At 43.1% G+C, this 26150-nt stretch overlaps 2 protein-coding genes across 2 annotated transcripts in view; one reads left to right on the forward strand and one right to left on the reverse strand.

Moving 5' to 3' along the window:
• Positions 1–26150, forward strand: part of fancm (FA complementation group M) — a 72201-nt gene that overhangs the window by 7218 nt on the left and 38833 nt on the right. The gene's annotated exons all lie outside the window — the stretch shown is intronic.
• On the reverse strand, positions 761–16463 carry LOC120023614 (heme-binding protein 1-like). The gene is made up of 5 exons (XM_038967658.1): positions 15879–16463; positions 6656–6750; positions 2185–2326; positions 1891–2074; positions 761–1342 (listed from the first exon to the last, which is right to left on the reverse strand). Exons 1-5 carry the CDS (start codon positions 16120–16122, stop codon positions 1171–1173), a joined length of 837 nt encoding a protein of 278 aa, XP_038823586.1. The 5' UTR covers positions 16123–16463; the 3' UTR covers positions 761–1170.

Raw genomic sequence — 26150 nt, forward strand, 5'->3', positions numbered from 1 at the left:
ATGGTGGACTCACTAAACACATGCTTCATTTATAAATTGTTGGAGCGTGACCCTGTCTATTCATCAGTAATACAAATGGTGCTGTCTGGTTTGCTTAATATAAGGAATTTGAAATCATTTATACTTTAACTTTTGATACTTAAGCATATTTTAGCAATTACATTCTACTTTTGATATTTAAAACCAAATACTTTTAGACTTAAGATTTTACTGAGTGACTCACATTTACTTGAGTCCTTTTCGATTAAGGTATCTTTACTTTTACTCGTATGACAATTGGGTACTTTTTTCACCACTGGGATTGTGTATGTGTGCCATTTGAGGTTGAATGGGCAAGACAAAAGATTTGTGCCTTTTGAGAGTGGTATAGTAGTAGGTGCCAGGCGCACCGGTTTGTGTCAGGAACTACAACCTGCTGGGTTTTTCACGCTCAACAGTTTCCTGTGTGTATCAATTATGGTCCACCACCCAAATGACATCTGCCAACTTGGCACAACTGTGGGAAGCATTGGAGTCAACATGGGCCAGCATCCCTGTGGAACGCTTTCGACACCATGACACCTTATAGAGTCCGTGTCCCGACGAATTGAGGCATTTGAGGGCAAACTGCGGGGTGCAACTCAATATTAGGAAGGTGTCCATAATGTTTTGTACACGTGTGTATGGAAGTAGTTTAGTGCCTAAAAAAGGGGTTAAATGTGTCAAAATATAACCCGTTTCCTGATCTCATCTCTCAGATATAAGACAGACACTTCAAAACAAACTTCCAGTAGATGTTTTACTATGTTTTTCCTTGTATGAATCTGTAATTCAATGTGTTTATGGGCTAATAGCAGTAAGGCCAAATTCAATGTTTCATCAAATAATTTAATATAAAATTAAAATATCTAAGTGATCCTTTGTATGACCATCTTAAAACAATTCCATATGTTAGCTTAGTAGAACCCCCACCCTCCTCTTCCAGGTTAAGACTCTAGAGGATTAATGGACCCAAATGATGCAGCCTTGCACAGAACTGGTAATAAGAACCTTTTTTCAGCAAAGTCCCAAAGTCTCTTCTCTCTCTAAAATGGGAAGGGGTTTCCATTAGGGGTGAATCGGTAGGGTCAGATAAGGACGGGGTGTTGGGTGGGTCAAGTTCAGGAGGAGAGGTCAAGGTTAGGCTGGCCCTCAAGGCTGCTCCAGGAACCAAATCTCGTTCTGTCGGTTTACCGCCGCGGGGTTTGTGTAGCCGGCGACAATGAATGAGCCATTCACGCAAATGGCGGGGGAGTCGAGCACTTCCGCCATGGTGCGGATCTCGTTGATGATGGTCACCTCGTTCGTAGCACCAGCGAAGGTCCTGGAGCGAGAAAGGGGCACATAGGAACCTAATGAGATTTGATTCAAGTAATGGAGCTGTGCGTTTAAGGTATTTTAACCTCCCTACCCATTCTGCTGTATAAATTCCAATGAGATTGTCCAATACAATATGCCATGAAAGTGAATGTCACAATAGGCTAAATGGAAACACGACTGGAGCCACTTTGTCATATTTGGAAGCATGATGCAACCATATGATGTCTAGCAAAAAGTGTTGGGGTGGTGGCTGATTGACTGAAATAATGTAAATAACTTTAGCTAGTTAGTCTCTCTTGTGACTGACTTAACAAATGTTTGTGTCCAATAGAGTAGCTAGCTAGTTACATGAGATTTGGTTCCGAGATTCCCAGTAAGCTAACTTCTTGGCTAACTGCAGGCCTAAACAGTTTGTTAGAAACTGAACTTGTTCATGCCGCAAACTGACAAAGTGGCTCCAGTAATGATTACAATTTGACGTTAACGTATCTACTTCCATATTGTATTGTCATAAAATATATCAGGCAGCACAACATAATCGCAAACTCTTACCTTGTGTATACAATAGTGGCAGGCCATTCCTCAATGCTTATTTCAGTGTCAGAAGGCTGGGGTGGCTGGGCTTGGTATTCTGTGGGCAGGTAGTAGGCCACAGTGACGTCACTAGACAAGACAGAGTGGTTCTCGTCCGTGCGGATCACCGTCAGGATAGGGATGGTCAAACCCAGATAGGTACCTAAGGACAGGACATGAACAACCAAGAGTCTGCAGTAGATTTGGCGAAACAAGGATGACGTTCGAAGAATAAAGACTCACTGACTACTGTAAAGGCTGCTTTGGACTCACCTGAGGAGTTCTGCTGGCAGATGTATCTCATGAGCTTCATGAAACCGTAACAGATGCTCTGCTCGTAGGTGTCCTCGTGAACCGTGATGCACGCCCAGTGGGCCTTCTCATAGTGTCTCTTCTCATAAAGCACGTCCCCACACTGTATAGACGGACACAAAGGCTCAGGCTCATGCATTTGGCTGGGTCACTACTAATGATGCGCGGATCAGCGGTTTGTTCACCGGCCCGCAATTGCTAATAACCCATCCACAACCACTCGAGTGGCCCAGCCAGAGACAGACTTGAACCCGATCGAACATCCGAGGCATGAAAATAGCTGTGCAGCGACGTTCCCCCTTCCAATCTGACAGAGCTTGAGAGGATCCGCAGAGAAGAATGTGAGAAACTCCCCAAATACAGGTGTGCCAAGAAGACTCGAGGTTGTAATCGCTGCCAAAGGTGCTTCAACAAAGTACTGAGTAAATGCTAACATTCAGAAAGTATTCTGAACCCTTGACTTTCCACATTGTTGTGTTACAGCCTTATTCTAAAATTGATTAAATTGTCCCCCGCCCATAATGACATGGGGATAATAATAATAATGGGGATCCATAATAAATACAAATGGAAACAGGATGCACCTGATCTCAATTTCGAGTCTCATAGCAAAGCGTCTGAATATATAAAAAAAAAAAGCAAACTGTTTTCGCTTTGTCATTATGGGGTTTTGTGTGTAGATGGAAGAAATGTTTATTTAATCAATTTTAGAATAAGGCTGTAATGTGGAAAAAGTCAAGGGGTCCGAATACTTTCCCAATGCACTGTATATTATTTCTCTTTCTATAGAATTGCGCATAATGACTATGGCTCCAGATTTCAGAAAAAAGCTGTTTGAAAAGTTTTTACTTCCAACTTCTGGACATGCCTCCATAATATAAGGTAAAAAAATGGAGTGGACAAACCATTAACATGCTCTTTCCATGAGACTGACCAGGTGAATGTCACTTGTTAAATCCACTTCAATTATAGGGGTTAAAGAAAGATTTTTAAGCCTTGAGACAATTGAGAAATGGATTGTGTATGTGTGCCATTCAGAGGGTGAATGGGCAAGACAAAAGATTGAAGTGCCTTTTTTAACGGGGCATGGTAGTTTGAGTGTCAAGAACTGCAAAGCTGCTGGGGTTTTCACACTCAACAGTTTCCCGTGTGTATCAAGAATGGTCCACCAAAGGACATCTGCCAACTTGACAACTGTGGGAAGCATTGGAGTCAACATGGCTCGACAAGTTTAGGCTATTCTGAGGGTTACTCAATCTTAGGAAGGTGTTCATTAATGTTTTGTACACAGTGTATTTTTTTTTAAACATGCAAACTGCCTCCACCGCAGATGCGGAAGTGCGACAGTCGGACATGGTGGATTGAGACTCATCCAATACAAAAAAACAAAAAGATCTCTAGCTTAAACTGACGGATTGTTATGGGGATTGTTTTATGCTTTAAGATCGACAACATTTCTGTATGGACCTCGCTTTGTGCATGGGGGCATTGTCATGCTAAAACAGGAAAGGACCTTCCCCAAACTGTTGCCACAAAGTTGGAAGCACAGAATTGTCTTGTCATTGCATGCTGTAGCGTTAACATTTCATTTCACTGGAAGTAAGGGGCCTAGCCCGAACCATGGAAAACAACCCCAGACCATTATTCCTCCTCCACCAAACTTTACAATTGGCACTATGCATTGGGGCAGGTAGCTTTCTCCTGGCATCCTCCAAACCCAGATGCGTCCGTCGGGACTGCCAGATGGTGACGCGTGATTCAACACTCCAGAGAGCGCGTTTCCATTGCTCCAGAGTCCAATGGCGGCGAGCTTTACACCACTCCAGCCGATACTTGGCATTGCATCCTAGGCTTGTGTGCGGCTGCTCAGCCATGGAGACCCATTTCATGGATTTCCCGACGAACAGTTATTGTGCTGATATTGCTTCGAGAGGCAGTTTGGAACTCGGTAGTAAGTGTTGCAACTGAGGACAGATTTTTACGCGCTTCAGCGGTCCCGCTTCTGTGAGCTTGTGGGGCCTACCACTTTGCGGCTGAGCCGTTTTTGCTCCACTTACAGTTGACCGGGGAAGCTCTAGCAGGGCAGAAATTTGATGAACTGACTTGTTGGAAAGCTGGCATTCTATGAAGTGCCACATTGAAAGTCACTGAGCTCTTCAGTAAGGCCATTCTACTGCCAATGTTTGTCTATGGAGATTTTTTTCAATTTTATTCACCGGTCAGCAACGGGAGTGGCTGAAATAGCCGAATCCACTAATTTGAAGGGGCGTCCACACCATACATACATACATACATACATACATACATACATACATACATACATACATGTGTGTATGTATGTATGCGTGTGTGTACCTCCATCCTTGAAAGCTGAATATGACCTCGTTCCACAGCTGTACTATACGAGGTCAAGTATGTGTGGTCTTGGCCATAATTTTTTTTTTTAAGGCTTGGGTAATCTTTAGCTATTGACTGGATTGATTGATTGACGACCCCTTGGTGGTGGAAAGTATTAGGAACATATTTGAATTTAGCAGGCATGAACTCATTCCACAATTTTTCTACTTCATATTCATCATCTATAACACCACCCCAACATATGTGAATGGCACGTTTATGTTCTGTAGTAAAAAAATATCTCTTATTCTAAGTGTTTCCAATTAGTATGCAATGCCTACTCATAATTGGTTATAAAAACAAAAAAACACACCGATGTCATTGGAAACACTTACTACAAAACCTAGAAAAGTGCAATTTTCACATCTTGATGTTTGGGTGGTGCTGGAGATGTTGTGAAATGTCCTTTTATAGGTTTGGGGAAAATGGCCTAGAACACACTGTTCCTTTGAAGGATGTTTGCATTTCAACTGATGCAAACCTACTGTAGGAGAACCCAAATTGAAAGTGTGCTTGTATACTTACTCCACACACACACTGCTGCTACTTATTGTCTATCCTGTTGCCTAGTCACTTTACCCCTACCTACAGTACCAGTCAAAAGTTGACACACCTACTCATTCCAGGGTTTCTTTATTTTTACTATTTTCTACGTTGTAGAATGATAGTAAAGACAAACTATTTCTTCAAGTACAGTCGCAAAAACCATCAAGCGCTATGATGAAACTGGCTCTCATGAGGACCGCCACAGGAAAGGAAGACCCAGAGTTACCTCTGCTGCAGAGGATAAGTTCAGTAGTTAATCAGGCCTTTGTGGTCGAATTGCTGCAAAGAAACCACTACTAAAGGACACCAATAAGAAGAGACTTCCCTGTGCCAAGAAACATGAGCAATAGCCATTAGGAAATCTGTCCTTTGGTCCAAGTCCAAATTTTGGTCCAAGTCCAAATTTTGGATTATTGGTTCCAACCACTGTCTTTGCGTCTCACAGAGTAGGTGAATGGATGATCTCCGCATGTGTGGTTCCCACCGTGAATCTTGGAGGAGGTGGTGTGGGGATGCTTTGCTGGTGGTACTGTCTGATTCATTTCGAATTCAAGGCACACTTAACCAGCATGGCTACCGCAGCAATACACCACCCCATCTGTTTTGGGCTTAGTGGGACTAACATTTTTTTCAACAGGACAATAACCAAAAACACACCTCAAGGCTGTGTAAGGGATATTTGACCGGGAGGGATGGATCAGATGACCCGGCCTCCACAGATGAACCGGCCTCAACCCAATTGAGATGGTTTGGGATGAGTTGGACCGCAGAGTGAAGGAAAAGCAGCCAACAAGTGCTCAGCATATGTGGGAACTCCTTCAAGACTGTTGGAAAAGCATTCCTGGTTGAGAGAGTGTGCAAAGCTGTCAAAGGCAAAGGGTGGCTACTTTGAAGAATCTCAAAATATATTTTAATTTGTTTAACACTTTGTTACTACATGATTCCATGTGTTATTTCATAGTTGATGTCTTTACTAGTATTCTACAATGTATAAAATGGTAAAACAAATAATAAAAACCCTTGAATAAGTAGGTGTCCAAACTTTTGACTGATATTGTAAATGTACAGTACATAGCTACCTCAATTAGCTTGTATCCCTGCACATCAACTTGGTACTAATACTGCCTGTGTGTAACTTATTTTCTACTCCTTATATATAGCCATGTTATTTTTACACATTTGCTGTATTCCTCAGTGTCACTATTTTGGACCTTCTCTTTAACTCTTCATTGTTGGACATTTACCTGTAAGTAAGCATTTCACTGTTAGTGTACACCTGTTTTCTGCAAAGCATGTGACAATTGCCTAGAATTTAGTGTGAATTGTCCAATAATAAAACATTTTATAAATTAGCAGACTTAGTGTAACATACATTTTTGGTATGTGTGATCCCTGCAGCCAAACAGGACCACACATTTTACAGAGTCTTATTGCTTGGCTGGCAGAGTAGATATTGTTCGTTGGTGAATTTGTCAGATGATGGACTTGCCTTCTCCTTACGAGCGATGAGGGTGAAGGGCACGCGCTCCCGGTCGTGTTGTCCGTTGTTGTTGCTGGTGATCTGCTGGATGGGCTCGGCCATGTCTGTTTTTGGAGATAAAAACGGACTTGGTTAATTTTTATCGAGTTGCGTCAAGTAGGGTCGCCGTAGTCCAGGACCGTCACATGTTATGGGGAAAGAGTGGGGAGTTTTGCAACCCTACCTTCAAGTACAACAAATGTGAAGTTAAGCTGTATGCTTAATGACAATGCTGTAGTGCTACTAACAAAACTCTTACATTTCCGATCCGGACTTGGGCTCCACAGTTTCAGAAAAACGTTGTCTGCCAACCTGCCTAATAGAAGTCAAACTAGTTGAGGCAAAGGCCAAGGTGCTGAAATATATAGACCCCTATGGCATGACTAGCTAGTAGTAGTACAAGAAGTATTGGTTTCCTATTGCAGTCTATAGACTATAGTCGCCGTTCCCAAACTAGGGGTCGCCTGATATAAAAATGGGGTCGCGGGAGAATTTCCAAAATCCTGAAGGGGAAAAAAATATACATAATTTTGAGAGACAATCTTATGTTTAACCTTAATCTAATAAATTATTCAAATGTGAAAGATAAAATTAGATCACTTGACTGTTGCACTTGAATCATTCCCAAGGTGAATGGCTAGGCCCCGTTATGCTATGAAACCACACACTATTGCGGAGACTTTGATATTACCGGCCGCAATTGATATGGTGAAAAACAATGTGCAGAGGCACAGGAAACTCAAATACCTTTGTCATGACACTGTTAAAGAATTTATGCTATTGCTAGCAATCAAGAGAACTCGGACTCAAACTCCCCAGCTTATGCACTCCAAATGGACGTTAGCTGTGACGGCCAAGATGCCCGTGGATTGACTTTCTTTTGTTTGCTATACATGTCGGGGGATGCTATTCATGTGAACATTGTTCTGTCTCACGATTCCCGAGCATAAAAAGGCACAGGGGATTTTCAGTGTGCTACGTGGCTATATTGACGAAAACAGATCCTATGGGATCGAAATGGTGGGCTTTTGCACAGATGGTGCGCCATCTACGGCGGGCAGGCCTCTGCACTCTAGTTACGAAGGTGTCTCCCTCTGCCATATGGACGCATTGTATGATACACCGAGAGCAACTGGCGACTATCTTCGATTATAAACTACATCAAACCACATCCGCTGCACGCACTTCTGTTCGTAAAACTATGTGGAGATATGGGATCAGAGCATGACAATGTTTCACACCGAGGCTTGGTGGTTATCGAGGGGGATTGTTAAAAAGATTTGACATTTAAGAAAGTAACTGTTGTCATTTACAATGGATTTAAACTATTTTTCTTTTTTTTAAAGACTTGACGTTCTTTTTAATAAAATGTCTCCTTGCCTATGTAACATACATATTTGGTCAACTGAACACAAGCATGCAGGGGAAATACAAAAACATTCTACAGATTGACTTGAGTCAGTGGATTCAGATCAGAGGAAAGAATTCTGATTGGAGAGTCTTTCAAAAGCGAACCATGCCTCCTCTTGGCTGTGCATGTTTATAACACAAAACAGCATCAGTAAGTTTCCCACCTGAGTAATGACTGCTCGCCTCAAGCTTGAACGAGCATTTTGGTACCTACAATTGACTGTCACAGCCCCACATTTAAAAGTATGTGATGGTGAGTTGAGAAGACAATCAGAAATACTGTTAGTTTTTCAATTGTTGGCCCTTACCCCAAATCAAAAAGTAAACATTGGTTGTTAATTACATTAGTTTTCACATGGTTGGGGTCGTGAGAATTTTCAGATATCAAATTGGGGTCGTGGGTCAAAAAAGTTTGGGAACCCCTGGCCTATAGTCTACAGTAGGCTTGGGCAGTATCCAGATTGTCATACCTTCATACCGACCTTGTGCCATCCCGGGATGTTTTGTAATACCAGCACTGAACACAAGCAGCACTAATTTCATACCCGACAGCCTCTGGAATCCGAAGGTTAGCAATGCTAACAAGTACATGTACAATCCCATAGAGAATGCTAACGAGCGCATTGGAAACTTTTTACAGTTCTGACCGAAAGTATTTGCAGGACAGACATCCCAGCTCATAAAATATACAAGTAACAACAAAAATGCTACTCAGTTTGCAGCATGCACAAAACAATTAGACATCAAGGCTCTTGATTCAGGAAGGGTTTCTCTACTGTTACCAAACAAAGCTTGATTTGGGAAGAAGCTAACCACTTAGCACGATAGCTAACTAGCTACTAAATTAGCAAACCAAATGCACAACTGCAGGGCATTTAGAACATTTTAGGCTGGTAACTTAGTTTAAGACATCTAGCTGGCAAACATTTAGTTGTGAATTCGGTATTAACTACGTCACCTGGCGCATGCTGCACAACAGGGAGTGACACGCAAGGCGCCGTTCTCTCGTCGTTGTGTGCTTGAAAACAAATGCCACTGACTGGGGACTACAAGTAAACTTCCTAATGAAAAATGATGTGACCGGTGAAATGAAGAATGCAATCTTCTTTAGGCTTATCTAACGTATTGCATAAGTTGACTGCAGGTATTTACTTAAAGTAGTTACAAAAAAACAAAACAAAAAACAGTATATGGTGTGTGTATTATACCACCCAAGCCTATAAATCTGATAAACTGGGTAAATCAAAGATGTATCCTAGGCCTATTCTCAATTTTGGCTGATGTCATCTGTAAAGCCATAAATCTGTTTCCCCGTCCATGTAGCACTTTTTATTGTACTGATCAACATTTGTATAGAAGTAGATTATTTTCTAATTCCCCATGACAGAGGAAGAACCATTACGCCGGTAATATGGGTCAGATCTTTTGAACGGTTTGGGTTGGAAACCGGCAGTTTGCTGTATTAATGGTGCAAGCGTGGCGCTAATAAATCTGTGCTCTGGGAAATAATGGTACAGCAAAGCCTTACAACTACTAAAAAGTCATTTAATATAGGATTTACTCCATGTCGCACAGCAAAATATTTAGTTGCATGTGCGGCTTTGTATCGGCTAATGGCTCCATTGCCATTTCAACACATTAGGCCTACAATTTATCAGCGAGCAGATGGTCAGTAGATGACTAAGATGGCGGGGTGATGTGCATGATCATACATGGGTGACGCATTATGACGGTCTGCTAATATTTTTGGGAAGGAGGGTCATTGTTTCTTTAAAGGTTAATTGCCCCTTAGAACCAACTTCTCTGGTTTAAAACAGCACAAGGGGCATCTTTTACTTGTCATTTAGCAGATGCTCTTATCCAGAGCGACTTATTTTTATTTGACCTTTATTTAACTAGGAACAAATTCTTATTTACAATGACAGCCTAGGAACAGTGGGTTAACTTCCTTGTTCGGGGGCAGAACGACAGATTTTTACCTAGTCAGCTCGGGGATTCGATCTAGCAACCTTTTGGTTACTGGCCCAACGTTCTAACCACTAGGCTACCTGCCGACATACAGGAGCAATTAGGGTTAAGTGCCTTGCTCAAGGGCACAGACAGAATTTTCGCCTAGTCGGCTCGGGAATTCGAACCGGCCCAACACTCTTAACTGCTAGGCTACCTGCCGACATGAGTCAGAAACATTAATTCTAGTGTAAAAATTGTCTACAAAGTGTAAATAGGATAATGTTGGTCATAAAGTCAGTCTCATCCAAAACAGAGTTTTGTGAGTTCGTCACAATTTACTAGAGGGCTGGGCATGGATACTAACATGAGAGAATAGGGCTGGGCCCTATATACCGTATTTGACCAAATACTGTACGGCTGCACGAGTCGGACCAAATATCTAATTGCTATTTTTTGGGGGGGGGGGGGGGCCTTATATCGCAATTGCGATTTTAGAAAATGTGGTAATTCCATCAGACATGGTTTAAACAAGTGTCAGGGTAGAGAACATTCATTCTAAAATGAGATCTGAATGAATACATAGTGTGCTAACTGAATACAAAACCAAATGTTCTACTAGACTAGCGTAATAATCCACCTGTGAGCTCTGTTTTGTAACCATAAGCCTAACTGACTGCAGCCCAATAGTGTGAAAGAGCTCTCAATCGCAGATGACCTCTAGTGTATGAAGGGGGTATTGTTCACATGAGCGCTAGGCTATAGTACAGTGTAGCCTAATCTTTATTCGTGGAAATGTGCTTATTGACATTTCTATGTACAGTTCAGAAACTCCTTCTTCAATAGAACGGCTGCATCGAGTGTTGCGCAAACCAACGTGTCGTCTGTCTGTGTTTTACTACGGTGGTATTACAATGGACACAGACGGGAAGATCTTAATAAATTGACTGAACACCTTTTGAGCACCATTCAAAGCCCAAGAGCGTAGAGGTTTACTGTACAACTTTGTAACCCACCGTATTTTAGGACAGGATTTAATAGCCCAAGCTTTCCCTTAACCAGAGCAGGCTAGGCTATATCTCATCTGTTAAGCCTTTAATGCCGCAACGGCGGCTCCATGCTAAGTCTCCAGTTAGTTAGTCAGAGGAGAGAAGGAACAGGCGGGAGTCCCAGCCTAACTGGAACTCCGTAAGCAGCATACCATAACCTCATCACTCAATGTTCAGCAGCCTACACATCCAAACAAAAGGGCGTTTATTTCTAACCTGTGGCTTTGACACTAGCCTACTTCAACCTGGGTTGTGTTTAGGGCTGGGCGATATGGCCTAATAATCATATCTAGATGTATTTTTTTAACTTATGGGCAATTCACAATACACAATTATGTAGACACCCCTTCAAATTAGTGGATTTGGCTATTTTAGCCACAGCTGACAGTTGTATGAAATTGAGCACAATGCCATGCAATCTCCATAGACAAACATTGACAGTAGAATGGCCTTACTGAAGAACTTCAGTAACATTCAACTTCAGTTTCCATCCACCGTCATAGGATGCCACCTTTCCATCAAGTCAGTTAATCAAATTTCTGCTCTGATAGGGCTGCCCCGGTCAACTGTAAGTGCCGTTATTGTGAAGTGGAAATGTCTAGGAGCAACAATGGCTCAGCAGCGAAGTGGTAGGCCACACAAGCTCACAGAACGAGACCACCGAGTGCTGAAGTGGTGGGTTGCAACACTCACTACTGAGTTCCTAACTGCCTCTGGAAGCAACGTCAGCACAAGAACTGTTAGTCGGGAGCTTCATAAAATGGGTTTCCATGGCCGAACAGCCGCACCACAAGCCTAAGATCACCATGTGCAATACCAAGTGTCGGCTGGAGTGGTGTAAAGCTTGCCGCCATTGGACTCTGGAGCAGTGGAAACGCGTTGTATTACGCTTCACCATCTGGCAGTACGACAGACAAATCTGGGTTTGGCGGATGCCAGGAGTACGCTACCTGCCCCAATGCATAGGCCAAGTGTAAAGTTTGGTGGCAGAGGAATAATGGTCTCGGGCTGTTTTTCATGGTTCGGGATAGGCGCCTTAGTTGCAGTGAAGGGAAATCTTAACCCTACAGCATACAATGACATTCTAGACGATTCTGTGCTTCCAACTTTGTGGCAACAGTTTGGGGGAAAGCCCTTTCCTGTTTCAGCATAACAATGCCCCCATGCACCAAGCAAGGGCCATAAAGAAAATGGTTTGTTGAGATCAGTGTGGAAGAACTTGACTGGCCTGCACAGAGCCCTGACCTCAACCCCATCGAACACCTTCAGGATAAATTGGAACGCCGACTGCGTACCAGGCCTAATCGCCCTACATCAGTGCCCGACCTCACTAATGCGTGTGGCTGAATGTAAGCAAGTCCCTGAAGCAATGTTCCAACATCTAGTGGAAAGCCTTCCCAGAAGAGTGGAGGCTGTTATAGCAGCAAAGGGGGGACCAACTCCATATTAATGCCCATGATTTTGGAATGAGATGTTCAATACTTTGTCATGTAGTGTTTCTCTAAATAAGCTTTCTTGTACAATTTAAAGGTCAAATACACTGCATTTGACAGTCAGCAATAATCTAATGAATTCAGAGCTTGTGAAATTATACATAGAATAATTAAATGAGTGGGTTTTATAGTTGAAGGCTAAACATAAGCCTATGAAAAATTACAAATTTAACCAGAACCATGCATAATGCACATTCAATAATAATGGCTAACTTCTTATAGCAGGCATTAGAAAATAGACACAGGTCTCAAACACGTGCTAGTGAGTAGCCAGCTAATCTTTTATATTTCAAGTTTAGCCAACTTGGATCTATTTGCTAACAAGGTAGACTAGTTGCATTGTTATGAACACACCCTTCTGTCTCCAACTGTTTGAAAAGCATGCTTGTCCACTTTCTTCAGATGTGAAATCAAGTGGCCTACCTTTCTCAGAATGAGAGTTGCCAATTCCTTATATAATTGTGTTATTATTGATCATCTATAAAACAGACTAGACAGCTAGAATAACAGTCTTCGGCTAAAATGCTGCTGGCGGAACCGCACGAGACAAACCAAGCATATATTTTCCAGAATCTATGTTCATTCATACTAGTTTTAGTAGTGTTTGTTCTACTCGCAATTTGAGGAGTTGAAACATAAAAAGGGTGTTAAAGGTTGAATTCTTTATTACAGTAAAATGTCTCAATGTGTTTGTTTCCATATGGCCGATTTTCTGTTGGACCAAACCTCAAATGCAAATAGCGAGTTCAATCCGCTTGTCAGAGAGGAAAAAGTGATCTCTCATCTGTAAGTGTGTGTGTGAGAATTGGAAGGTACACAGCCTACAAGCTATTGCACAGAAGACGCAAAGGAGATGAGACCAAAAAGATGACAAGTGGACATAAACACTCATAAAAAAAAATTATTCTTACAATATAGGCATTTGGAATATAGCGCCAAAACATACATTAGAATTCATCTAATTAATTTGATATCGCGCAGCCCTAGTTGTGTTTATTAGGCAATACGTTTGAGGAAACCAACTCAAAACACAGAGGGGCTGTGGATATGTCCATTAATGTTTTGGTAGTGTGTCCTACTGAACACAACCCCAGACTGCAGGATTGAATTGCTAGAATCGAGTTAACACCAGCGATACTAGTCATGCTCAGAGGTTTTGGCTTGACTTTGGCATGTGCCCAACTGGACTGTAGTGGAGGGGATACCTAGAATGTAGATTGAACAGCGGTAGTACTATTTAGGTTCAGAGGTTTTGACTTTACTCTGGGGACAGCAGCATAGACAGCCCAGTCTGTGTGTACCCCGTCAGCCTTCTGTAATTTTGCTGCTGGCTGCCTGCTGCAAACCCAGTCTGCATTCCAGGCGACCTAGTAGGTCAGGCACAATTTTGCTCAGTTTCCTTTCAGAAATATAAGCAGGTCTGGGTACAAATCTGGTCGCAGTACAGCGTCGCAGTACTGGCTTCTGTGTGCAATAGGAGGCCTATCCTTTGTTTTACTGTACATGCAGACTGCTGCAATCTGCAGGGGGAATTGAGTCACTCAGTGTTGTTGCCTCATGTTAACCTTGCAGGGGTGTTAAATTCAGGACAAAATATTCACATTCTCCAGAACAGAACAGTGTCTTTCAACCTGGGTTTTTTTGTAGGCTATATGGCAGGGATCATCAACTAGATTCAGCCACGAGCCGATTTTTATTTATTTTCTTGAGAGGATAGTCGGGCGGCAGGAACATAATTACAAATTTGTAGATGGCAAATTGACCTCAAGAAGACCAAATATATGTTTGACAAAAACAATTTCAAACCTTGCTTACATTTGTATACGATCACGTTTCTTTCTATTATGCATGGGAATACTTGAACAGATGTCTTAAATAAAAATCACTTGGAGCTGATTTCCAGGTGTTTTGTTTATGTCCAACACTAATAAAAACATATTTTTGGGCTCAAAACATGGGGTGTAAAACCATCCACCGGCCAAATTCGGCCCATTTTTCAGCCATTACTGTATTCTGGCTATAATTTTTCCGAGAGGTAGGTTCTGAAAAAGTGACGCCATTTTCAGGGCCTGAAACATTGCTGTCAATATTTTTTTCTTTGCTGAAAGAGTATGTTCAATATTTAAATTGTTAATACTTTCAGTTAGGATTCTAATTACCACATTTCATTTGGCATTTGTTTACAGCAGGGGTATTCAAAGAGTCAGAGGTTCTGTAATTTTTTTTAAAAAGTGGAATTTTCTTTTATCAAAACTATCCATGTCTGTCATCCCCACAAACGAACACTCCCCACTGATGTTAACATTACAACCTAAAGGTAAATCTTGTATGAGCGGGGTTGACCTGAACATTCACTGACCCCTGTAAGGCCCTATTTCCCTCTCCTTCTATGCACAGCAATTATTGTCCCTCAGGGATGAATACAGTTTTATTGAAATTTAACTATTTTTCCATTTCGTTTTTCCACTGACCAGACCATTTTTCCATCTTCAAGATTTATGTTAGGAAAACGATTTCTTAACAGATGCATTTCTTAAAATGTCATTGGCATGGGGATGCCTGCCAAAATGGCTTGCAGAGTCGTAATCTGTTGGATCAGGGTTTGTTAATCATTTTAAAAGCGCCTTTACTGGCCATGATGGGCAAAAGGATTAGGGGCTTTAAGTGACATCCGTCATGTTACTTGCTACAATCACTCATTTTTCTAGGCTAGCCCCTCATTTTCACACATGGCATTATTCACAGCCTAGGATTTCATGTAGCTCAAGTACATTATACGTGTTTAATACTTTTCAGTGTTCCTTAACTAGCCTAGTGACAATAGTACCGCTTGTGTGAATGTATACATTGTCTTGAGCTCTGATACAATGTATCCCGTTTCTTGGCTGGGACACAGCACATTACCCACAATGCACTGTTTTGACAGCCGTCAACATTGACCGAGAGTTTAAACGACGTCGACAATGGTTTAAGAGTTTAATGATGATCACTGTATGTCTATTTGTGGAAAAAAGTAGCGTTCATTTGTGTGTGTTCATGATGACGTCGACTACAGGAATAGTTCGAGTTCGAATTTGCGGCTGATCTCTCACGCAGAACTAGGTCAATCGATGAAACACAAAATAAAAACAAAAGTAGCCAACTTTGCACATTTATTGTTGTCACAATAAACAGTGTCAACAGTTTTGTTTATACTGTCCATACAGCATTGCCCCAAGAGAATTGCCCATACAAAATCCACTACTTTCTAAATTCGAACTGTACAGTGTGTGCTCTAAATCCCAAATGCTTTACCTCGAGGCACTTCGACTTGGTGTCCCCGAGCAGCGTCCTGCCAGTAGCGCAGCAATCGGTCTTGCTGCCCTTCGTCCTCCATCGTCTCACTCTCCTCTTCCAGACTTCCATTGCCCGAATCTGACAGCTGGTCTTCCGAAAAAGATTCCAGATCCTCTAGCGTGATCGTCCCAAATACGGATTCGCTGCGGTCTCCACCATCGAGTCCACCACCTCCATTCATACGACAATTGCCAGGATGCATTCTCCACTCTTGGAAAAAATACTTTAAATAAACGTATTTCAAAGCAAATGTGTACTGTTGGGTCTAAAGAAAGACAGCTTTTGGTGGTAGATCCGAGCGCGTTCCAGTCACAATCCGATGCGGTAAATTCTGATCCAGGTTAAATCCGATTTAGGAAAACTTCAGGGCCATTTTTGCTCAAGTCTTGACGCGCTCGTTTTATTTACACAGCTGTGCAACCTATATTCTATTTACAGAAACCATTTCAAACGTATTCTACTGACGTTATTAATCGTCGAAGACTGCAAGACAAATACCTTGCCTGTCATAACGCGCTGCTTTCCATATGCTGTTGAACCTATCTTGACGTGTATAGATAATGGGACACCACATGACACCTGGCCACTCCTACTGCAAGACGTGATAAATGCTGAAGTTCATTCACTGAACAACTTTGCCTGAATTCAGACGTTCTGCTTTCCCTTTGTCATTAACAATTGCTATTGTTTTAAATCGGGTAGACAGTAAATTAGGTACAAATGTTGTTTTTCACATAAATCAGAGTGGGATGGTGTTTGTTTTCAGTAACTGGGAGAATTGTTTCTCTCGCACATCTTTGGCCAGAAATGCATATCATGAATTAATTATCTTGAGTCCATTGAGTAGGGGAGATGGGAAGGGACAGGGTTATTAAAGAGTGATAGAGAATATGCTGACATGAGGACATTTATATAATCCTCTGCTCTGTGATGTGATACATGGGGCACACTCAAAACCAGCTGGTCAGTCAGTGCTCATCTGGGGTAACTTGGCCCTAAAGAAGGGCTGCAATCCCAAAAAACAAGTTTATTTATAGTCAAGTGAAGCCTGTTGACCTCTTAACCGCTTTCACCTGCGGTGATAATTATCTCATCTAACTTGGGCCATGACACAGATCCTTTGCACCGGCATCCATTGTAGACATGCAGCAGTGTATTGGCCTGTAAATTAATAGCTACAAAGAAGAAAGGCCACTCGATTGGCTCCCACGTCACCTAACTCCACACTCGCTCAGCCAATGAGGAGAGAGCTCCTTCACCGAGTTTGCTCTGTAAGCCTCACGGCCAAGATGGACTGTACTAGTGGCACTCGGCTAGCTATGCTAGCTTCGCCCTCATGGGGGTGCTAGCAAGCAACCTAGGTAGAGCTAGGTATCAACAGCCCATGTCAGCCAATCCAGTAGGGGCTGAAAGTTATGGCGAGCTTCGATTGGTCACTCACGCCGCGATATCGCAGAAGATTTGCATAAAATTCCGCTTTCCCCAACGTTAGTCCCTGTTCAGCTCCCAGGCCCTCGCTTCACTCAGCGGTTCCCCGCCCACTCCGCTTATCTTCTCTTTCCTTCCACAGAATTTGAATGACTTCATGATGCCACTGTATATGAACACGAGCTGTCAGTGTTGTGGGTTCCAGTACTCGCCATCCTCCCGTTCCTGCAGCTCATGAGTTGTGTCTGCCAACTGGTGGGTGTCTGAAATGGAGCTCATGGGAAAGCTGGTCTTTAGACTATAATGATAATATATGGGTTATAATGAGAATAAATAAAAAATTCTCCACGTTTTGGTTGAAGCACTACATAGCCGATTCAAATAATCAAAGCTTGATGATGAGTTGGTTATTTGAATCAGCTGTGTAGTGCTAGGGCAAAACTAAATTGTGCACCCAGGGCCCCCACCCCCTGTGCACCTTGCCCTGTTGCTTCACCTTTAATTCACTTGCTTTACCTATGACCTTTCTTCAGGTCAACGGACGGTCACTAGCATACTACACTGAACAAAAATATAAACGCAACATGCAACCATTTCAGAGATTTTACTGTGTTACAGTTCCATATAAGGAAGTCAGTCAATTTTAAATAACTTCATTAGGCCCTAATCTATGGATTTTGCATGACTGGGAATACAGATATGCATCCGTTGGTCACAGATACCTTTAAAAAAAAAAGAAAGTAGGTGGCATGGATCAGAGACCCAATCAGTATCTGGTGTGACCACCATTTGCCTCATGCAGCGTGACACACATCTCCTTCGCATAGAGTTGATCAGGCTGTTGATTGTGGCCTGTGGAATGTTATCCCACTCCTCTTCAATGGCTGTGCGAATTTGCTGGATATTGTCGGGAACTGGAACACACTGTCGTACACGTCGATCCAGAGCATCCCAAACGTGCTCAATGGGTGACGTGTCTGGGGAGAATGCAGGCCATGGAAGAACTGGGATATTTTCAGCTTCCATGAATTGTGTATAGATCCTTGCGACATGGGGCCGTGCATTATATGCTGAAACGTGGTGATGGCTGCAGATGAATGGCACAACAATGGGCCTCAGGATCTTGCCACGGTATCTCTGTGCATTCAAATTGCCATCGATAAAATGCAATTGTCTTCGTTGTCCGTAGGTTAAGCCTGCCCATACCATAACCCCAACGCCACCAAGGGGCACTCTGTTCACAACGTTGACATCAGCAAGCGACGCCACAGGTCAAGACCCTGGTGAGGACAACGAGCACGCAAATGAGCTTCCCTGAGACGGTTTCTGACAGTTTGAAGAAATTCTTCAGTTGTGTAAACCCAGTTTCATCAGCTGCCAATTGCACGCTCCCTCAACTTGAGACATCTGTGGCATTGTTTTGTGTGACAAAGCTGCACATTTTAAAGTGGCCTTTTATTGTCCCCAGCACAAGGTGCACCTGTATAATGATCATTCTGTTTAATCAGATTCTTGATAAGCAAAACCTGTCAGGTGGATGGAATATCTTGGCACAGGAGAAATGCTCAGTAACAGGGATGTAACTAAATTTGCGTCTAAAATTTGAGAGAAGTACGCTTTTTATGCGTATGGACATTTCTGGGATCTTTTATTTCAGCTCATGAAACATGATACCAACACTTTACATGTTGCGTTTATTTTTGTTCAGTATACTTAACCACTCTGGTTAAGTACACACAAGTGACAGAAACAACTGCTCAAAGCAGGTTTTGATTCAGAGGATCTTTTATTGTTCAAATCATTTAAAATGTACATTGGCAGATGTTGCGGGTGTAGCGGAATGCTTGTAACAAAGTTGCTTAGGAGCCATGAACAGGGTGACTGTGTCTATTGGCGTCGTCTTGTACCTTAATTTCTGGGCAACGTGGATGCAGCCATAGAAATAGAATCTGTAGAAGGGGCTTAAGGGGCCTCTAACCCTGGCAATTAAACTCATGATGGATTTCTATGGCTGCAGCACTATAAAACACCGTTGCCAGAGTCAAATAAAGAGATGTGGCTCTGACCTTCACCCACTGTGGATCATTATGCCATTATATTGTCTACAGACATCACATTTTATTGATCACATACACATGGTTAGCAGATGTTAAGGCGAGTGTAGCAAAATGCTTGTGCTTCTAGTTCCGACCATGCAGTAATATCTAACAAGTAATCTAACAATTTCACAACAACTACCTTTTGCACACAAGTGTAAAGGAATGAATAAGAATATGTACATATAAATATATGGATGAGCGATGGCCGAACGTCATAGGCAAGATGCAGTAGATGGTATAGAGTACAGTATATACATATGAGATGAGTAATGTAGGGTATGTAAACATTATATAAAGTGGCATTGTTTAAAGTGGCTAGTGATACATTTATTACATCAAATTTTGTAATTATGAAAGTGGCTAGAGATTTGAGTCAGTATGTTGGCAGCAGCCACTTAATGTTAGTGAATCATCTTTGCCTCGATCCTGACTGGTCTCCCAGTCCCTTCCGCTGAAAAACATCCCCACAGCATGATGCTGCCACCACCATGCTTCACCATAGGGATGGTGGCAGGTTTCCTCCAGACGTGACGCTTGGCATTCAGGTCAAAGAGTTTAACTTTGGTTTCATCAGACCAGAGAATCATGTTTCTCATGGTCAGAGTCCTTTAGGTGCCTTTCGGCAAACTCCAAGTGGGCTGTCATGTACCTTTTACTGAGGAGTAGATTCCGTCTGGCCACTCTAGCTTAAAGGCCTGATTGGTGGAGTGCTGTAGAGATGGTTGTCCTTCTGGAAGGTTCACCCATCTCCAGAGAGGAACTAATTATGGGGTATCGCGTGTAGATTGTTGAGGGAAATGTTTTATTTATTAAGGCTGTTAAAGTAACAAAAAGTGGGAAAAGTCAAGGGGTCTGAATACTTTCCGAATACATAATCTGTGGATCTATTGGGGTGGTATGCAAATTGAAGTGTGTCTAGGGTGTCATGTAAGGTGAAGGTGATATGATCTTAACTAGCCTCTCTAAGAACTACAGGGCAATATTGATTTAGTTCAGTTACCTTTGCTTTCCTGGGTACAGGAACAATGGTGGACATCTCGAGGCAAGTGGGGAAGGCAGACTGGGATAGGGAGAGATTGAATATGTCCGTAAACACTCTAGCCAGCTGGTCTGCGCATGCTTTGAGGATACGGCTAGTGATGCCGTATGGGACGGCATCCTTGCGAGGGTTAACACGCTTAAATGTCTTACTCACGTCGGCCACGGAGAATGAAAGACCACAGTCCCCGGGAGAGGGCCGCGTCGGTGGCACTGTGTTATCCTCAAAGCGGGCGAAGAAGGTGTTTAGTTTATTCGGGAGCAAGGCTTCGGTGTCTGTGACGTGGCTGCTTTTCCCTTTGTAATCTGTGATTGTCTGGAGTCCCTGCCACGTACGTCTCGTATCTGAGCCGTTGAATTGCGACTCCACTTTGTCTCTGTACTGACATTTTGCCTGTTTGATTGCCTTATGGAGGGCATTACTGCACTGTTTGTATTCAACCATATTCCCAGAGACCTTGCTGTGGTTAAATGCAGTGGTTAGCGCTTTCAGTTTTGCGCAAATGCTGCCATCCATCCACGGTTTTCGGTTTGGGCAGGTTTTATTAGTCAGTGTGAACAACATCCCCTACACACTTCCTGATGAACTCCGTCACCGTGTCAGTGTATACGTCAATGTTATTCTCAGAGGCAACCCAGAACATATCCCAGTCCGTGTGATCAAAACAATATTGAAGCATGGATTCCGATTGGTCAGACCAGCACTGAATTGACCTTAACACGGGAACTTCCTGTTTGAGTTTTTACCTATAGGAAGGGAGGAGCCAAATTGAGTTGTGATCTGATTTGCCAAAGGGGGAGCGGGGGAGGGCTTTGTAGCCATCCTGGAAGGGAGAGTAACAGTGGTTGAGAGTTTTAGCAGTGAGAGTACTACAGTTGATGTGTTGATAGAACTTTGGTAGCGTTTTCCTCAAATTTGCGTTAAAAGTCCCCAGCTACAATAAATGCGGCCTCAGGCATATGTGGTTTCCAAATCCACAAAGTCCAGTGTAGTTCCTTGAGGGCTGTTGTGGTATCGGCTTGAAGGGGAATATACACGGCTGTGACTAACCGAAGAGAATTTTCTTGGGAGGTAATACGGTCTGCATTTGATTGTGAGGTATTCTAGGTTGGGTGAAGTAAAGGACTTGAGTTCCTCTACGTTATCACAATCACACCATGACTAGTTAATCATGAAACATATCTGTTTTTCTTCTTCCTGGACAGTTGTTTATTCCTGTCTGCGCGATGTACTGAGAACCCAGCTGGCTGTATGGATGGGGACAGTATATCCGGAGAGAGCCATGATTCTGTGAAACAGAGTATGTTACAGTCCCAGAGCTCGTCTACTTTATTGTCCATGGACTGAACATTAGTGAGTAATATACTCGGAAGTGGTGGATGGTGTGCACGTCTCCTGAGTCGGACTTCAAGTCCGCTCCAAATACCTCTTCTCCGCCAGCGGCGTCTTGGAACAGCCACTGGAATAAGTTCAATTGCCTTAGGGGATACGAACAAAGGATCCAATTTGGGAAGTCGTATTTCTGGTCAGAATGCTTGTGAGTTACCGCAGCTCTGATATCCAAAGGTTATTTCCGTCTGTATGTAATAACACAAACGTTCTGTGCTAATAATGTAAGAAATAGCAAAAAATACTGCAAAGTTGCTTCGGAGCTAGTAGCAGAGCTGCCATGTCTGTCGGCGCCATCAATAGAGTAGTGTAGCGTGCTTCCAGCTAGTGTGTGAGTCTGCGATGAGAGCCATGGGGGGTTAGGCCTAGTAGTAATTCACCAAACCCAAAATGTTGTTTCATGGTGAGATTGTGGTAACGTACAGTCCGTACAGTAACGTCAAGTCCTTTTTTTTCTCCCGATCTGGAATACCTCAACATCAAAACGTCACTGCCGTGTATTTTCGCTCACAAGCAGATGCCACAACGTCTCTCAAGAAACTATGCTGGATTGTGCAAACTGGAAGCCGCTTATCCTGAGGCCGCATTTATTTTAGCTGGGGACTTTAATAAAGGAAATCTGAAGAAAATGCTACCGAAATTCTATCAACACATCTCCTGTGCTGCACGCGCATCACATACTCTGGATCATTTTTAATCTCCCTTTCCGGGCGGCTGCAAGGCCCTCCCCCACCCTCCCTTTCTGCAAATCAGATCACGCCTTCATTCTGCTCCTTCCCACCTATAGGCAGAAACTTAAACAGGAAACTCCCGTGGTAAGGACGGTTTAACGTTGAGAATAGTAAGGACGTATACACTGACTCGTGACTGGATTCATCAGGAAGTGCGCAGAGGATGTTGTTCCCACTGTTAGAACTTATCCAAACCAAAAACGGTGGATAGATGCCAGCATTCAAATAAAATAAAATTGTACTGGTTGCGTACACATATATTTTGCAGATGTTATGACTGGTGTGAAATGCTTATGTTCCTAGCTCCTAGGTAAATAATGTATTGTCATTTTGGAGTCACTTTTATTGGAAATAAGAACAGAATATGTTTCGGAACACTTCTACATTAATGTGGGTGCTACCATGATTACAGATAATCCTGAATTAATTGTGAGAAAGTTAGACACACAAATATCACCCCCCTCCCCCCAAGACAGAGCACACCCTCATCCACATCGACAGGGCCTTCGTGTCGAGGGTCACAAGCTTCAAGTTCCTCGTGTGCACATCACTGACGACCTGAAATGGTCCCTTCACACAGACAGTGTGGTGAAGAAAGAGCAGCAGCACCTCCTCAACCTCAGGCACCTCCACAACCAGAGGGCGGTGCTGTCAGCCCAACGTATACTACATGACCAAAAGTACTTGGACACCTGCTCGTCGAACATCTCATTCTGAAATCATGGGCGGCAGGTAGCCTAGTGGTTAGAGCGTTGGGCCAGTAACCGAAAGGTTTCTGGATCGAATCCCCGAGCTGACGAGGTAAAAATCTGTCATTCTGCACCTGAGCAAGGCAGTTACCCACTGTTCCTCCGGGCGCCGACGACGTGGATGCCGATTATGGCAGCCCCCCGCACCTCTCTGATTTAGAGGGGTTGGGTTAAATGCAGAAGACACATTTCAGTTGAATGCATTCAGTTGTACAATTGACTAGATGGCCCCCTTTCCCCCCTATGCTGCGATAACAGCCTCCACTCTTCTGGGAAGCCTTTCCACAAAATGTTGGAACATTGCTGTGGGGACTTGCTTCCATTCAGCCACGGACATTTGGGGAAGGCCCTTTCCTGTTCCAGCATGACATTTCTGTAGGGCACTGATGTTGGCCGATTAGACCTGGCTCGCAGACGGCGTTCCAATTCATACCAAAGGTGTTTGATGGGGTAGAGGTCAGGGCTCTGTGCAGGCCAGTCAAGTTCTTCCACACCAATCTCGACAAACCATTTCTCTATGGCTCTCGCTTTGTGCACGGAGGCATTGTCATGCTGGAACAGGAAAGGGCCTTCCACAAACTGTTGCCACAAAGTTGGAAGCACAGAATCGACTAGAATGTCATTGTATGCTGTAGCTTTGAGGCCTAGCCCAAACCATGAAAACAGCCCCAGACCATTATTCCTCCTCCGCCAAACTTTACAGTTGGCACAATGCATTGAGCAGGTAGCGTTCTCCTGGCATCCGCCAAACCTAGATTAGTCCGTCGGACTGCGTGATTCATCACAGATGGTGAAGTGTGATTCATGCATTGCGCATGGTGATCTTAGGCTTGTGTGCATCTGCTCGGCCATGGAACCCCATTTCATGAAGCTCCCGACAAACAGTTGTTGTGCTGACATTGCTTCCAGAGGCAATTTGGAACTCGTAGTGGGTGTTTTTACGCGCTTCAGCACTCGGCGGTCCCATTCTGAGAGCTTTTGTGGCCTACCACTTCGCAGCTGAGCCTTTGTTGCTCCTAGACATTTCCACTTCACAATAACAACACTTACAGTTGACCGGGGCAGCTCTAGCAGGGCAGATAGTTGATGAACTGAGTTGTTGGAATGGTGGCATCCTATGACGGTGCCACGTTGAAAGTCACTGAGCTCTTCAGTAAGGCTACTGCAAATGTTTGTCTATGGAGATTGCATGGCTGTGTGCTCAATTTTATACACCTGTCAGCAACTGGTGTGGCTGAAATAATAGCCGAATACACACATTTTAAGGTGTCCACATACTTTTGACTATATAGTGTATCATCGAGGGCACGCTGTCTGCCCTACAGGAGATCTACAGCACCCGGTGTCACAGAAAAGCCAAGAATAAAGGACCTCAGCCACCCGAGCCGCAGCCTGTTCACCCCGCTACCATCTGGAAGAAGGAGACAGTACAGGTGCACCAAAGCTGGGACAGAGAGACTGATAAACAGCTTCAGGCCATCAGACTGTTAAACAGTCACCGCAAGCCGGCCTCCGCTCAGTACCCATCTCTGAACCTTCGTCACTGTTACTAGCCGGCTACACCTGGGACTCTACCCAGCACCTCAGACTGCTTTGCCCTATATACATAGTCATTGAACCCTGGTCACTTTAATAATATCTACATACTGTTTTACCCACTTTATATGTATATATGGTATTCTAGTCATAGCTCATCCTACATAACTACTGCTTTACACACATTTCTAGTCTACTGTATACACACTTATATATTGATATTTCTTAATTCCGTTCTTTTTACTTTTTGAGTAGGTGCGTATGGTTTTCTCGGTATTATTACTGCACTGTTGGAGTTAGAAATACAAGCATTTCGCTGCACCTGCGATAACATCTGCAAATCTGTTTTATGTGACCAATAAACTTTGATTTGATTTGAAATCTGACCCTGGCCCTGTTGAAAAGGTAGATGGGCCAGTTTGTCACGAGGGGTTGATTTTTAATTTGATCCCCTAATCCCTTTATGTAATGGTTTGTGGAAAAGCATATTTGAAGCATTCAAAGGCTTCGGTCCCAGCTGGCACACGTCTCCACAGTGCCCAGTGCTAGATTACAGACCCATCGCTCCATTAGATACCCTCAGAAATAAAACCTCATTCATTTACATTTGTGCCCCATTACTTACATTAATTACTCATTTCAATTGTGAATGTGCTGTTAATAAAGGCCTATGATCTGCAGTGTTCATTAGGCGCCAAACTGAATACATTTGTTTTATTATTCCGTCGCAGTGCCCTGATTTCAGAGGGGTTGTGTTAAATGCGGAAGACGAATTTCAGTTGTACAAGTGACTAGGTATCCCCCTTTCCCTAATGAACACGGCCCAGGTGTCATTGTTGAATTGTGGCATCTGGGAAAGTTTAGAATATTTAAATTTCTGAGCATTAGATTGATTGTGTTAGAGAGAATAGACCTAAATCAAACCAATCCCCCAAAATGGCTTTTTGCTTTTCGGATTTGGGAAGAGCGAGTTTTGAGTCCAGCCATTGAAAGACTGAACAACTTAATTTAGAGTCATCTTCATGCCTGCTGGATTGGACAACTCGAATCAAATTGTATTTGTCACATGCGCCGAATTTACAGTTTTAATTTACCTTAGTGAAATGCTTACTTACAAGCCCTTAACCAACAATGCAGTTTTAAGAAAATACCCAAAAATTAAAGTCAGAAATAAAAGTAACAAATAATTAAAGAGCAGCAGTAAAATAACAACAGCGAGGCTATATACAGGGGGTACCGGTACAGAGTCAATGTGCGGG

This window comes from Salvelinus namaycush, chromosome 28 (assembly GCF_016432855.1).
Source record: "Salvelinus namaycush isolate Seneca chromosome 28, SaNama_1.0, whole genome shotgun sequence".
Lineage (NCBI taxonomy): Eukaryota > Metazoa > Chordata > Actinopteri > Salmoniformes > Salmonidae > Salvelinus > Salvelinus namaycush.

Coding starts and splice junctions, on each gene's coding strand:
- LOC120023614 (XM_038967658.1), bottom strand. CDS start 16,122: ATGCATCCTGGCAATTGTCGTATGAATGGAGGTGGTGGACTCGATGGT. Junction 6,751..15,878: donor CCAAGTCGAAGTGCCTCGAG/GTAAAGCATTTG, acceptor CTCCAAAAACAG/ACATGGCCGAGCCCATCCAG. Junction 2,075..2,184: donor CTGCCAGCAGAACTCCTCAG/GTGAGTCCAAAG, acceptor TCCTGTCCTTAG/GTACCTATCTGGGTTTGACC.